Source organism: Ceratotherium simum, chromosome 29 (assembly GCF_057802395.1).
Source record: "Ceratotherium simum simum isolate JZ-2026a chromosome 29, ASM5780239v1, whole genome shotgun sequence".
Taxonomy (NCBI): domain Eukaryota; kingdom Metazoa; phylum Chordata; class Mammalia; order Perissodactyla; family Rhinocerotidae; genus Ceratotherium; species Ceratotherium simum.
In genome coordinates this window covers 20,152,073-20,165,535 of record NC_141928.1, presented here as the reverse complement: position 1 = coordinate 20,165,535, position 13,463 = coordinate 20,152,073, and the positions used below count along the sequence as shown (strand labels likewise).

Sequence of the window (13,463 nt, the reverse complement as noted above, 5' to 3'; positions counted from 1 at the left end):
TAATAACCTTGACTCATACAACAAACTGGCCTTCTCTCTATAATAGACTGGTAACTCTTCAAGGGCAGGAATGTTTTAAGTTTCATCTTTCTGTGGCCCTTGGCACTGAGCAGGGAATATGTAATAGACGCTCAGAAGGTTTGTTTAAAGGACAACATTACTGCATCAGTAAATAGCAGAGTGAATGAATGAGTGGATGAGAAAATGTGTGGACCGAGTGAAGGAGCAAATGAGCATATAAAAGAATGAGTGAATGAGTGAGTGAATAAACAAGTAAATGAATGAATGAATGAGAGATATTGAATGAGTGGTAAGGGAGGGAAGGAATAAGGGGATGTACGACTCACTGACCAGAGGATTCGGGGCCCATGGAGAGCAGCTTGTCTTGCCCTTGTCCTGGGCCATGACCTGCGGGCTGCTCCCTCTCCAGTCTCGAATGTACTTTGTCTGTTCCGTCCAGCCTCACCTTCCTCCTGTTCCCTCTCACCTGCCTCCAGAAGTGTGACTACCCTAGTTTGTTCACAGACCATTAACTCGTGAGCACTGGGAGAGGCCAGCTCTGAGTTGGCCGGGACTGGGGTGTTGGTTCTCCGGCCTCCAGGAGACGTCACAATTCTTTCACATGCCCGCCTGTGCAGCCGGGTTCTTATCTCTGTCTCTGCCTGCTTGCAGATGACGACTGCACGGACTCCTTCACGCCCAATCAAGTCGCCAGAATGCACTGTTACCTGGACCTGGTGTACCAGAGCTGGCAGCCCTCCAGAAAGCCGGCGCCTATCGCCCTCGCCCCCCAGATCGTGGGCCACACGACTGACTCCGTGAGGCTGGAGTGGTTCCCGCCCATCGACGGCCACTTCTTTGAAAGGTGAGTGTGGCCTATGAAGTGTTGATCCTTCTCTCTCTCTCCTGCCAAGAAAAGGAAACTTGGAAGGGAAGCGGCCTTGGAGAGGGATTTTGCTGTGTTCTTTGTCCTTTCTCTTATTCAATAGCTGTCCCCACCACCTAGCTCAGGCACTGGTCCATCTAGGCACATTGTAAATTGGGGGGTCAGGGAGTAAACGAATGATGGCTAGTGGAAATTAATAAGTAATAATACATATTTTAAGTGAAGGAATGTTTAGCTTTATTTTATTATTAAAAACCTAGAAAATTCTATTGCCAGAACCTCCTCTGGAATGGAGGTCCTGGTCTCATCTCCATGAGCTCAGCAGTTGAAATTGCCTCTAGTTAATGGGAAAACACCTTCATATACATATTATATATGATATGAATGTGTATATATGTGTACATGTATATATGCACATATTCATATATTATACGTAAATACACATGCATGTATATAATATGTATAATTAGAATCTTTGACTGTGCCCAGTGTTTCTTTGTAGAACTGAAGGTGGAATTTTCAGAAGACCAGGGAATGATAAACCAAGACACAAGATACCTCAGTTCTACTCCCCTGTCTGTTACTTACTAGCTGTGTGGCTTTGAGGAAGTCACTTCCCCTCCCTGAGTCTTATTATCCTTCCCTGAAAAGTAAGTCTAATGATGCCTCAGTGGCCGGGAGGTGGAGACCTGAATCAAACGGACTCTTGTGGTGCCTTTCAGCATCAAGACCCCCTGAGGGGCTCAGGCTTTAAGGGAACCAGATTTTAAAGGGTCATGAAAACAGACTATTTTGTTGACATCTAGTTTGGAACTTAGCTATTATTTAGGGCTTATTAGTATATTGCCCTCCTCAGCCCTTCTTGGGGATGCTTTATCCAATAATGATGATATAACATTGATGATGCTGAAAATAATAACCAGCTAATGATTAATTAATAGTACTTAATGGTTGTGGTTTCTGCCCTTTATCAAGTGCTTACCCTGTCAGATCCTGTACTAAATTCTTTGTATACAGAGTCTCATTTAACCTTTCCAGTAACTCTATAAATAGAGAATCACCTTTTTCATTTGCCGGATAAGGCGGGAATTGGAGCTGAAAGAGGCTGAGATTTGACCAAGAGCCCACAGAAGGTGCTGGGGGCCAGCGTCCAACTCACATTTTACAATATCTTGTCTCAGGCTCCCATGAGCTTTCCTTAAGTCCTTCCAAAACTAGAATAATGAAGGAAGTGTTCCCCCTAGCCTCAAAAGAGCCACAGAAGTTGGCAAGGAGCTCTCATTTACAAGTGTGTGTGTATGGATGTGTGTGTGTATGCGTGTCTGTGCGTTTTGTGTGTATATAAAAATATATAAGACCATGGCACTACATTAAATTTGGGCTCTAATTTCCCACAATACCATCAGTCCCTGAATCTCGAACCTTCATTTGGCAGCTGAGTGAATGTGATCAAGGGGGCAGGAAATGCTTTCCCTAGGCTCTCTGTAGAAACCCCCCTTCCCCTACCCCACCACCCTCACTGGGAGCTCAAAGCTGGGTTTGGGAAACCTCATGTGACACTTCAGAGCAGGCTTTCCAGCAGCCTGTAGATTTATTTATTTTTTCTGTGGCGATGAGACGTATCAGACTCTTGGTCAAGCCTTGGCCTCAATTCCACTTAAAAATGGAAGTTTTGTAAATGAAGCTTCCTGTGTATGTATTCAATTTGTATTTCATAAAGCAGTTATTGTCCATTAAATAAATACCATCTGATTGTTGGAAATCTATTGGAGGGTTAATTGTTGTGTAATGAGATATGTCTCTATTACATAGTGCCCTCAGCTTCAATCAATATGTTTTTAATAACCTATAGTCAGTTGGTACTTGAGGCTCATATAATAGCTATTCTGTTCAGGCTAAGATTTCATAACGGAGTTATCATATGTTAAATTAAAACTGACATTTTAGAAACATGTCTAATTAGGGTTAACAGCTACGTAGACCATAGTTTATGGCTAAAGGAAGTCGGTCCACAAGTTCGATAAATTGTTGTAAAGAAATGGAACTATCACTCTCCCATGCACACAGAGTTTATACTTGTGTAAATTGACTTTTAGTACAAAGTGCACAAGCTTTGATGTCATACTGTCTGTGTTCTGTTCTCAGCTTCCCCACTCCTAATCTATAGGAACTTGGGTAAGCCGTCTCACCTTTCTGGTCTTCTGTGACCCTCTGAGTCTTCTTTCATAAAAAAGGTGATAATCGTGCCCACTTCATCTGGCTTTTGTGGGAAATTCAACAAGATGACATCTGTGATATGCCTATCACACACGCTCTATGTTCAAGAAATATTAGCTCCCATCTTGTACAAAGTTTTCCAGAGCTGTTTAGCTACTTGAAAATTCTCTTTCCCTGCAAAATCTCTGGAGTTTTCCACTACATCCATCAATGCCAACCTCTCGCCCCTGGCCGTCCTCATGTCCTCCTGCTGTTCCTCACATCTGTGGTCTAAGAGAATACAAGGGTTTTCCTTAAAAAAACATATTCAGATCCTCCCACAGCCAGTGTCCTCACACATGGGCAACTGAATAAATAATTCAAGGCCACCCCTGGCTTTTCTAACTCCTTTATTTTTATCTGCCTTGCAAACATGTGTTGACTGGATGGTTCTAGTTGTCTGAACAGTCAACTGTGGTGTAGCAGAAAGAGCACTGGACTGGGAACCAAGATACCTGGGTCTGGAGTCTTTGTGACATCATCCATTTCTTCTTCCTCTTCAGCCTTAGTTTTCTGATCTGTAGGTCAAAGGGAATCTAGCCTTTCTCAGCCAAGATTCCTCTTCCAAATCTCAGAACACAGAATATTTTGTCAATTCTCCAAGGGTGGTATATAACTAGTACCATTCTTGCATAAGAAAGAAGTTAATTCATCCATGGATGCCTTACAGAAGCATTGTCCAATAGGACTTTCTGGAGTAATGGCAATGGTGTGTGTCTGCACTGTCCAATATGGTAGCCGTTAGCCAACTGTGGCTATGGAATGCTTGAAATGTGACAAGTGTGACTAAGGAACTGAATTTCTAAATTTATTTAATTTTAATTATTTTAAATTTAAATAGCCACATGGGGCTGGTGGCTACTGTATTGGACAGCACAGACTTGGAGCTTTAAGCTTTGATTCTCATGGAACCTGGGTAAGAAAGATGATCTCTTCCAGTATTAGTATCATATGCTTCTATGATTTCTGTGTGTGTGTGTGTGTGTGTGTGTGTGTAGATAGAGGTGCCCATAAAAATCAAATAAATAAAAAATCAAAGGTAAGAAACACATATTATATACTCTCTGGATGTGCTGGATTTACCGTCTGATTTTGATAAAGCCCATATTGACTCTGTGACTTTCCTAGCTATGACCTTGACGTGATTACTTGGTACTCTTGATCCTGAGTTTCCTAATCTGTAAAATGGGAATGTCACCCACCACACCCAGAATCACGCTATTGCTTTTTAGTTGCTGGCTTTGCTTTGACTTTTGTTCTTCTCTCCCCAATCCATTCTTTGTTCAGAATTCAGCCTGATCTTTTAAAAATGTGAATCACATCATGTCACTCCCTGTCTTACAACCCTCTGGTGGCTTCCCATTATTTTATGTATAATCTACATGTGGTCTGCAGGACTGTCACTGATCTGGCCCTTGCCTGCTTATCCAACTGCCTCTCTTACTGCTCTTTCCTTCATTGGTGATTCCTGCAACTCAGGTTTCTTTCAGGATCCCTCTGGACCAAGCCCTTTTTTCCTGCTTAGGTCCTTTACATACCTTGAGACTGCACCTACAATGCTTTACATCCACCCTTTGTGTTATCCTTTAGGTCTCACCATAAATGGCATCCCCTCACTGAGGTCTTCCGTGACTGGTCCAATCTTAATTAGCCCAGCGTGCCTCGCCCCCCTTATTCTCTCCTGTATCATCCATTTACTTTCCTTCAGAACTTACTGAATCTTTAATTTTGTATCTGTTTACCTGTTCGTTTCTAGACTATTGCCTCCACCAGACTGCAAGTTCTGTGACAGTGGGTACCACATCTAATTTACTCACTGTTGGTAGTCAATGTCTAGTACTTGTACTGTGCTAGCTACCAGAGGCTGTTCAATGACTATCCACTGAATGAATAGATGAAACAATGAAGGAACACGTGAATTAATGATTGAACATGAGGGGATGCACTTTGTGGAGCTCTGTGCAAACAAGGCACATTTACTGTCAGGTAGATAATGGTTTATTCACTCATCAAAGTATTTATTGGGAACCTAGGATGTGTCAAGAACTCAATGAAGTGCAGGTGACTATATGCATATCATCCAAAATAAAGCATCTAGAGAAATAGAAAGAAAGGCTCAATGGCCATTAAGATCAGTGTGGTTCCTGATTCCATCCCAGGATGTTTGTGATCTCATTGTAATCATAAAGCCAGTCATGTGACTCAGAGTCATGCACAGATTGTAGTCGTTGTAATGGAACTCTGCCCTCCAGATGGTGCTGAGGAAGTTTCTCTCTCCGCTCCTCATTCCCTGCCTACAAGTATATTTGTATAATTAATATTATTGCTAGTTCAGAAGTAACTCATATGTATTCAAAATATATAGAAAATTCAGAAAACTAGAATGAATAAAAATAGGGGGGGAAATCATCCTATCTTCCACCACCCAGAAATTACAGCCAATAATATTTTGTCACGTTAAGGTTAATTGAACAGAATTGAGATGCTACTGTAGATTCAGTTTTGAATATGACTTTTTCACTTAACATTATAGCTTACACTTTTTCCATGAAATTGCATAATCTTTATAAATATTTTTGTAATAACTGCTTAATATTCCATTGAGAAGATTAACCTTATGTTATATAATCATTCTCCTATCACTGAATATTAGTGTGCTTGCAAAATTTCTACCTATGTATGGTTTCATATTTACAATGCTAAAGCTGAGGCTGTAAAATCTGCAATTTGAGGGCCTAGACGAGGTTAGCCATGAGTCTTAGCAGCATGTCTGAGTGACTGGCATTTATCCATCCATCCATCCATCCATCCATCCATCCATCCATCCATCTATCCATCCTTCCATTCATTCAGCTACATATGTTTACCACCCTCTAAACAGAGAAGCAGATGCATGACCTGTTCAGATTTAAGGTTGGGGATGGTCTCCCTGGCAGCTATGTGGAGGAGGAATGGGGAGCACCAGCAGAATGTGATGCTCACAAGCATGCTCTTCCTTACCATGTGAGCCTAGGGGCTACAGAGCTTCTCTGTGAATGGAAAGCCCTAAGGCTTGAGATATGGCTCTGCCACTGTGTCCTTTCAGGTAGCCAAAGGATAGAGAGTCTTCCAGGAATGATGAAAGAGGTCTTGGCGGGACTGTTGCATTTTGAGAAATAATGGGTGGGGCTGGGACATTTCTTGACATCTTCCCTTTCCAGTCTCTCTGCAGAGGTTGCTTAGATTTGCAGAGTTTCGGGTCCACAATAGCACAGGAGCAAAGGGCTCATTCATCTCTCTTCCCCACAAGTGCCTCCTAAACAGATGCCAAGTCTGGATGACAAGTAGGATCCTAGAGGCTGCTATGGCTAAAAGGAGATTGAATCCAAATACACAAGTCACTAGACAGTAGAGGAAGCCACTGTAATATTCCATTTCTGGGATTGGTCTCTTTGAGAGATTAGCTCGCCCTTTGGAAAGCTGCTAAAATGAATTAGATGGCATGGTAAAGGAAACTGCTTTTGACTGTTCAATCAAGGAGTGACTCATCCATCCCCAGAACGTCGGGGCTAGAAGGTTCTTTAGACATCATCTAGTTCAGCCCACTCATTTTCAGATGAAGGAACTGAGCCATGCCTTCTTCCTATTTAATACCTAGGACACAGGATGGTGCCCAGCACATGGAAAGTACCTGATAAATATCATTAAAAGAATAAAATTTGAGGTCAAATGGGGCAAAAGATATTCTCACAACCACACATCAAATTCTCACTGGAGCTTTGGATGCCTGATGAAATTAAGATTAGAGCAGTTTGTGAACCTTTGGCCTGTTGATTCTGCACTGGTTGAAATTAAAGAAGTGTATCCACCATTAGAACAGAAGCTACTTAAGCTCAAACAAGGTCCTTGCTGAGCAGTGGGGAGGAATTTCATTTACAGTCATATTCTGGAAGCTTTGGCATAGATATGGAAGAAAGAGGGTAACATAGAATTTTGGTGTCCTCTGCCCCGTTGCCTTTGTCCTAGTCAGATCAGGGGTTCATTCAACTGTTCCTAAGTCGGTGCATTTTCCTTCTTTCCTTGGCCTCCTAGAGAATTGGGATCAGCATGTGACCTTTGCCTGGAAGGGAGAATCCTGGTGCAGTACGCCTTCAATGCCTCCTCACCGATGCCCTGTGGCCCATCAGGACACTGGAGTCCTCGGGAAGCAGAAGGTAAGCCACGCTGGAACCTCATTTACAGGTTGGGTGTGCAAAGAACAACTCTTTCGATGTATATGGAGTTTTATGATTTTAATGGTCTTTTCCACATACCATCTCATTTGATCTTGAGATCGCCCTGCAAGGCCAGCATTTTTTTTAAATTTTATTTTTGTCTTTATTTCTCCAGCTTTGAGATATAATTGACATACATTATGTAATGTGATGATTTGATACATATATATATTGCAAAGTGATTACCACAATAGGATTAGTTAACACACCCATCACCTCACAAAATTACCTTTGTCTTTTCTTGGTGAGAACATTAAGATCTACTCTTTTAGCAACTCTCAAGGATACAGTACAGTATTGTTAACTATAGTCACCATACTGTTTATTAGAACTCCAGAATTTATTCATCATGGAACTGGAAGTTTGTGCCCTCTGCCCAACATCGAGTCCAGTATCCATGCATTCGTTCAACACATGTTCTTTGAGCACTTACAGTGTCTTAGGTATGTCATCCCACTTTATGTATGAGGAAACAAAGGCGCTGAGATATCAAGTAAGTGGCCCAGGCCACACACCTGATAAAGACAGGATATGTGTGTGTGTTTATAGATACCTCCAGACCCTGCCAGCCTGTGGATACAAACAAGGTCATCTTAGAGTCAATACACATATTTGGGGGCTTCAAGGCATCAATAGTCTTTGATTCTTCCTCTGTTATTTCTGGAAATATCTAGGTCATTCTCACCTGAGTCGCAACTTATTCCTCTAGTTTTCTGCCATTATCCTCCTTTTGGGGATCCTTTTATCAGCAAGACACTTGAGGGAAGCACCTAATGGTTGCCCCTGTTGTGGGCTCCACCCATGACCACACCCCTCCTTGCTCGGGGGTTCTCCCAGGCCTCCCGAGGGACCAACAGTCTCTGTGCTCCTTCACAGTACCATTCACTGCCAGATCCACTTGGTTTTCTACAGAAATGGGGAGAGTGTCTTTCGCCCGATGCTTTGTTGCACTTTCACTTGGTCCTGAAGCAAGGTTGCTTGGAACTTAGAGAATCTCCTGGAAAGTTGCCTGTCCAGTTCCCTTCTGCAGTCTCTCTCTCTTTAGGGCTCAGATCTAGTCCCTGAAGCCTGGCTGACAGAGACCCTATATTCTCCTTTCAGTTTTCCGTCTCACACTCCATTGCCCTCAGATGCTTACACTTGGAACCCCCCACCCCCTAGTCCCTCTTGCTCCTCTGCAGGTCAACTCATGCCAACAGTCCCTGGGTGGGGACACCAATCCATCGGAAGGAACGGAATCTGGCTCGTCGTTGAGGTTCAGTGAGAACTCCTCTGTTTTCCTGTACATTTTTAGAAAGATGGTTGAAAAGAAAAAGCCAGAGTTAGAATAAAGCAAGGGAGAGGGATCAGAGAGGAAAGTGAAGGAGAAAAATGACAGCGCTGTACTTTGTTGTCTTCTGAAGTAGCTTAAAATAAAAATGAGAGTCAAATTTGGGAACTCTAAACAAAGTCATCTGGAATATAAAGCAAGAGGGATGCCTGGGAGAAACCCTCAGTTCAGCCTCACAGAATCACAGGCTGTCAGACTTGGAAGGGATGCCTGGGGTCATCCAGACCCAGTTCCCACCCAGCGCAGGAATCCCCCCGGCACCCTCCCCCACTGGGGCTCTCCTAGCACCAGCTCGTATATCTCCTTCCCATTCTAGCTCTAGTTGTTAGAAAGTCTTGCCTGAAATCTGCAAGCCTGACTTTTCCACCCAAACCGAACCCACGTTGGGTTCTCACAGAAAAAGATGTGTGTTTCTTCTTCCTGACAACACTCCGTGTATGTGCAGAGGGTGACCCAGTCTCGTCTATGACCACTGTAGGAATTGTGTACCAGACACTGTGCTGGGCACGTGGACAAGACAGAGCTGACCATCTAATAGGGGGGTCAGATAAGTAAATGGACAATTACCATCGGGTGTGATGAGGCCCATGTTAATAGAAGTAGAGAGTGCTGGGGGACCAGTAAGAAGGGGACCTCGTCCAGAACTGAGACCCAGGCCACCCGGGAATTGTCACCGCACCAGTGAGCAAGGTGCATTGGAGAATGTGAAATTTGAGTTTGGTTTCTGAGTTTGGTTTCTGAGTTTGGTTTACTGAGTTTCTCAGTATGATCTGGAGGCTTATGGGGTTCCTGGAAACTTTTTAAGGTGTCTTTAAAATCCAAAATTATTTTCATAACAATACTATGACATTGTTTACCTTTTTCACTCTCATTCTCTCTTGAGAGTACAGTGGAGCTTTCCAGTGGCTGCATGGAATGTGATGTCGTCACTGCTCTAATAGCTAATGGAATGCATGTTTCTGTGTTTTTGGGTTTTCAATTTTCTCAGTTTTAATTTACAACATGATAACTACGAATAGATACAACCTACGAAAACAAAAGCTCTTCGGTAGTGCTGTAAGAACTTAAATGGGTTTGGAGCATGAAGAGCAAGGTGTGGAGTGGGGAGAGGTGGACTGGGTGAGAGATATAATGGCCACGTGAGGATGGAGTTACACTGAGGGCAGTGAGGAGACACCGCGTGCCTTGGCAGTGGTCTGGGATATGGCGAGATGTGTGTGATAAAGATTGCTTGGGTGACTGCGGAGAAGAGATTGGAGGAGCAGCAGGAATCCAGGAAAGGGATGGTGTGGCCTGGATGAGGTCGATGGCCATGAGAATGGGGAGAAGGCAGTGGAATTGAGAGATATTTGAGAGGTAGGACCAACAAGACTCTACCCTGAGACTTCTCTGTCTAAAATCATCACGGTGTGCGCTACCACTTGTGTGAATGAAATAATTTCCAGACATCTCCCCACACCTCCATCCAACCCAACTGTCAACTGGTTAAGTCTGTTCCTGGTTTGTCCCTGACCCTCTGAAAGCATTATATGCAGAAGGGAATTCAACTAGAGGCACTGAGACCGCTGGTTCCCTGAGCTGACCCAGCTGCCCCGGGTTTTCCTTCAGGATATGTAAATTTAGTACATGCAGGCCAGGAAAAGACACTGTTCTTTTTTTAGAGCATCCTATTACAGGCTCTGTGATCCTTTTGGCTCAGACCCTTTTAATATCCTTGAAGAAATAAACTTTTCCATGAACCAAACTCTGCAATTTATTTCTCAACTCATTTTCATCCTATTTATCTTTGCGTGTTTAAGTTTTTGGACTTCCCAAACTAACATAAAACTCCCAGATCCATGAGCGATGCCAGACATATCTTTGGGGTTGGGGAAAGAGCATGGGGGGGAAGGATGAAGAGGACTGGATCTTGGTCCCAGCCTGGCCGTCAACATGCTCTGTGCCCTTGAGTGAGTCACCTAGCTTCTCTAAAGATAGCATCTTATCCACAGAAGGAATGTCCTTTCCAGCTCTAATAGTCCATGGAGTTGTAACTGGTTTAACTCTATATTAACAAGTTAGAAGGTTCTTCATTTAACATATATTTATTGAATATCCACTATTTTTCATTAACTCCATTTCATGAACTTCCAGTAAATACAGTCACAGAAATTCTCGCCTTTGTCCACAGAAAGTGGTTGTCGTCAAAAGAAACCCTGTTTTCCTATCTCTTTAGCAAAAACTGTATTTCATAGGTGAATTTTTCCTGAGATACTCAATACCATGCTATACTTGTAGCCTAGTAATTAGACAGCTAGATTTGACCAACTGAAATCCCAATTAAGATCACTTAGGCGAGCATATAATACATCACTTATGCAAGCAATGGGTTTTCCATGAGAGATTAACACACGGCACGAGCTGTTTTCATTTTTTCTTATTTGTGTGAGTCTTTTTCCATTTTTCTACCCAGAATCTTTCGGGTGTGCTGAAATATTCATCTGGAAAAAACTTGGCACCAAGTTTTTATAACGATGTTTGTGTCAACAGCTGCAGTGTATAGACACAAAGATATGTAATAGAGGTCTGTGTAGATCTTCGTAAATGTAAAATTAAATCAGCATAAGTATGTATAAATATATTTAACACACATATATGGCCCCATTTCTAGTGGACAGCTTGTGTAAACATGTAACTTTTCACGTATTTGCCATATATACAAAAAGATATGGGTTAATAATGAAATAACAGCACCTTTGCACTTTGCATTCTTCCTTTCTTTCTTCCTTCCTTTGTTCCTCTCTTCCTCCCTTCCTTCCTCCCTTCTTTCCTCCTCTCTTTCCTTTTTCCAGCCTTTCTCCCTGCCTCCCCACCACACATCCAATAAATTTCCCAGCTGTGTCCATTTTTCCCCCTTGGAGACTCTGATTTGTCCTCATCTCCCCTGATGTTCCCTTTGTCCACAGTTGTGTATTGTCTGCGTTAGTACAGCAGATCCCTAACTGGTTTCACTGGACTAGAAGCTCCACATGGGCAGAGATCATATCTGTAGAAACCTGTTTCCCAGGAGTCTAGCCTAACACTGGACGCAGACCAGGCAGTCAATAATTGTTCTTTGGATGGATGGATGGATGAATGAATGGATGAAGGGGTAGACAGAAAGATAGATGGATGGATGAATAGATAGGTGGATGGATAGTATTTGCAACTCTAAGCAGTGGTTTTTCTAAAAGACAACTTTCACTTGTTTGCTTAAAATTCTTCAGTAGCTCCTCATCTCTCTCAGTATACAGTTCTGTTTCCTTAATGTGACATATAAGACCCTTTGTAATCTGGATGTTCTTTAGCTTGCCAGCCTCATTATTTGCTGTTCTGTTGTACTCAAAACTGTAGTCATCTTAATTCACATTCTCTCTCAACTGTTCTCTTTGCTTGGAATACTTCCTCCTCCCAAGCTTTTCCTTGTTAATTCCTCCTTATGTTTCAGAACAGAGTTAATACATTTGTGAGCATCTATGATATATCTCATCCCATTTGAGTTTTACAGCACCCCTGTGAGGTAGGTATCATTACAGTAGGTAACACAATGAGAAGCTGTATAGCTGATGTTTTAACCCAACTTTCATTGCTTCAAAGCTTGGCATGCTGCCTGAACCAACAGTATCACATAATATTCTACTCCCCACCAGAGAATTATTTAACCATCTGAGTCTCAGTTTCCTCTTCTGTAAAATGAGTTTCACAAGACCTGCGTCATAGACTTATTGCCAGGATGAGAAGAACTGAGGCATGTAACGTGCTTGGCCCAGTGCCTAGCACATGGAGGATGGTCAATTCATGAAGCCTGGTATGATTCAAGGGATTGCTGCATTGGTGATGGGTGGGACTCAATGACTCTCAAGGCTCTTTTTTACATCTACAAGTTTGTCTCTGATAACCAGACAAGCACAAGCTTTGCTAAGATTTCTACTCCTGTTTACTTACTTGAGCATAATGACCAGGCTCACCTTCCTGTCCCTTGGAAAGCATTTGGTCCCTCTGTTGATTAACAAGAAACCAAGGAGAAAGCAGGAGCCAACCAGATTTGTCATCTTCTCTCTCCTGTGGCTTCCTACCACTGCCAGTCGTTTTCTCCAAGGAAGGGAGAAGGATTGTTCCATCCCTTGCCGATTCCAGGAAAAGCTCACGGTGGGGGTGGAATGTTCACCTGGCACTCACCATAACGCAGCAGGCTCTAATAGTCCTTGGAGCTTTAACTTCATTTTAACTTCATATTAGCAGGTAGAAGATTCATCACTTAACAAATATTTATTGAACATCCACCATGTTCACTATCTATGGACCAGGTACTGTATCAAGCAAAAGCTGTATGGCATTGAGTGAAACATTGAGCTATAAAACAGAGCCAAAAATGATAACTATCTCACAGGACTTGAGTGACAATCAGATGAATAAATTAATGGCTAGTGGAGGTGTTTCATGTATATTAAAATGCTGCCTTCAATAAAGTTTGTTAAGTGAATAAGTGATAAATGTGTGCCAACAACCCACAAAGTCAAGAGAGTCGAGAACTCATTGGATTGGGGAGTCGACAAGAAGAAAGGCTTCAGCTTAGGTAGAGAGTCTTCTTTGTGCCTTTGACTTAAACTACTGGTCACTTCTAGCCAGTATTTGCTGCAAGTAATGAATGAACCTAGCCAAGGAGAGGTGGAAGGAATCTTGTAGTTATATCCATCTCTTCCGATGCTGATGTTTATAT

The 13,463-nt window shown here is 42.6% G+C and overlaps 1 protein-coding gene across 1 annotated transcript in view; it reads left to right on the top strand.

The window, feature by feature from the left end:
• The window catches only part of PAPPA (pappalysin 1), a 240,959-nt gene that overhangs the window by 65,528 nt on the left and 161,968 nt on the right, over positions 1 to 13,463 (top strand). Inside the window, exons 5-6 of the mRNA XM_087419210.1 lie at positions 673 to 865; positions 7,214 to 7,335. Coding sequence (XP_087275336.1) covers positions 673 to 865; positions 7,214 to 7,335 — 315 coding nt within the window. The remainder of the gene's footprint in view (positions 1 to 672; positions 866 to 7,213; positions 7,336 to 13,463) is intronic.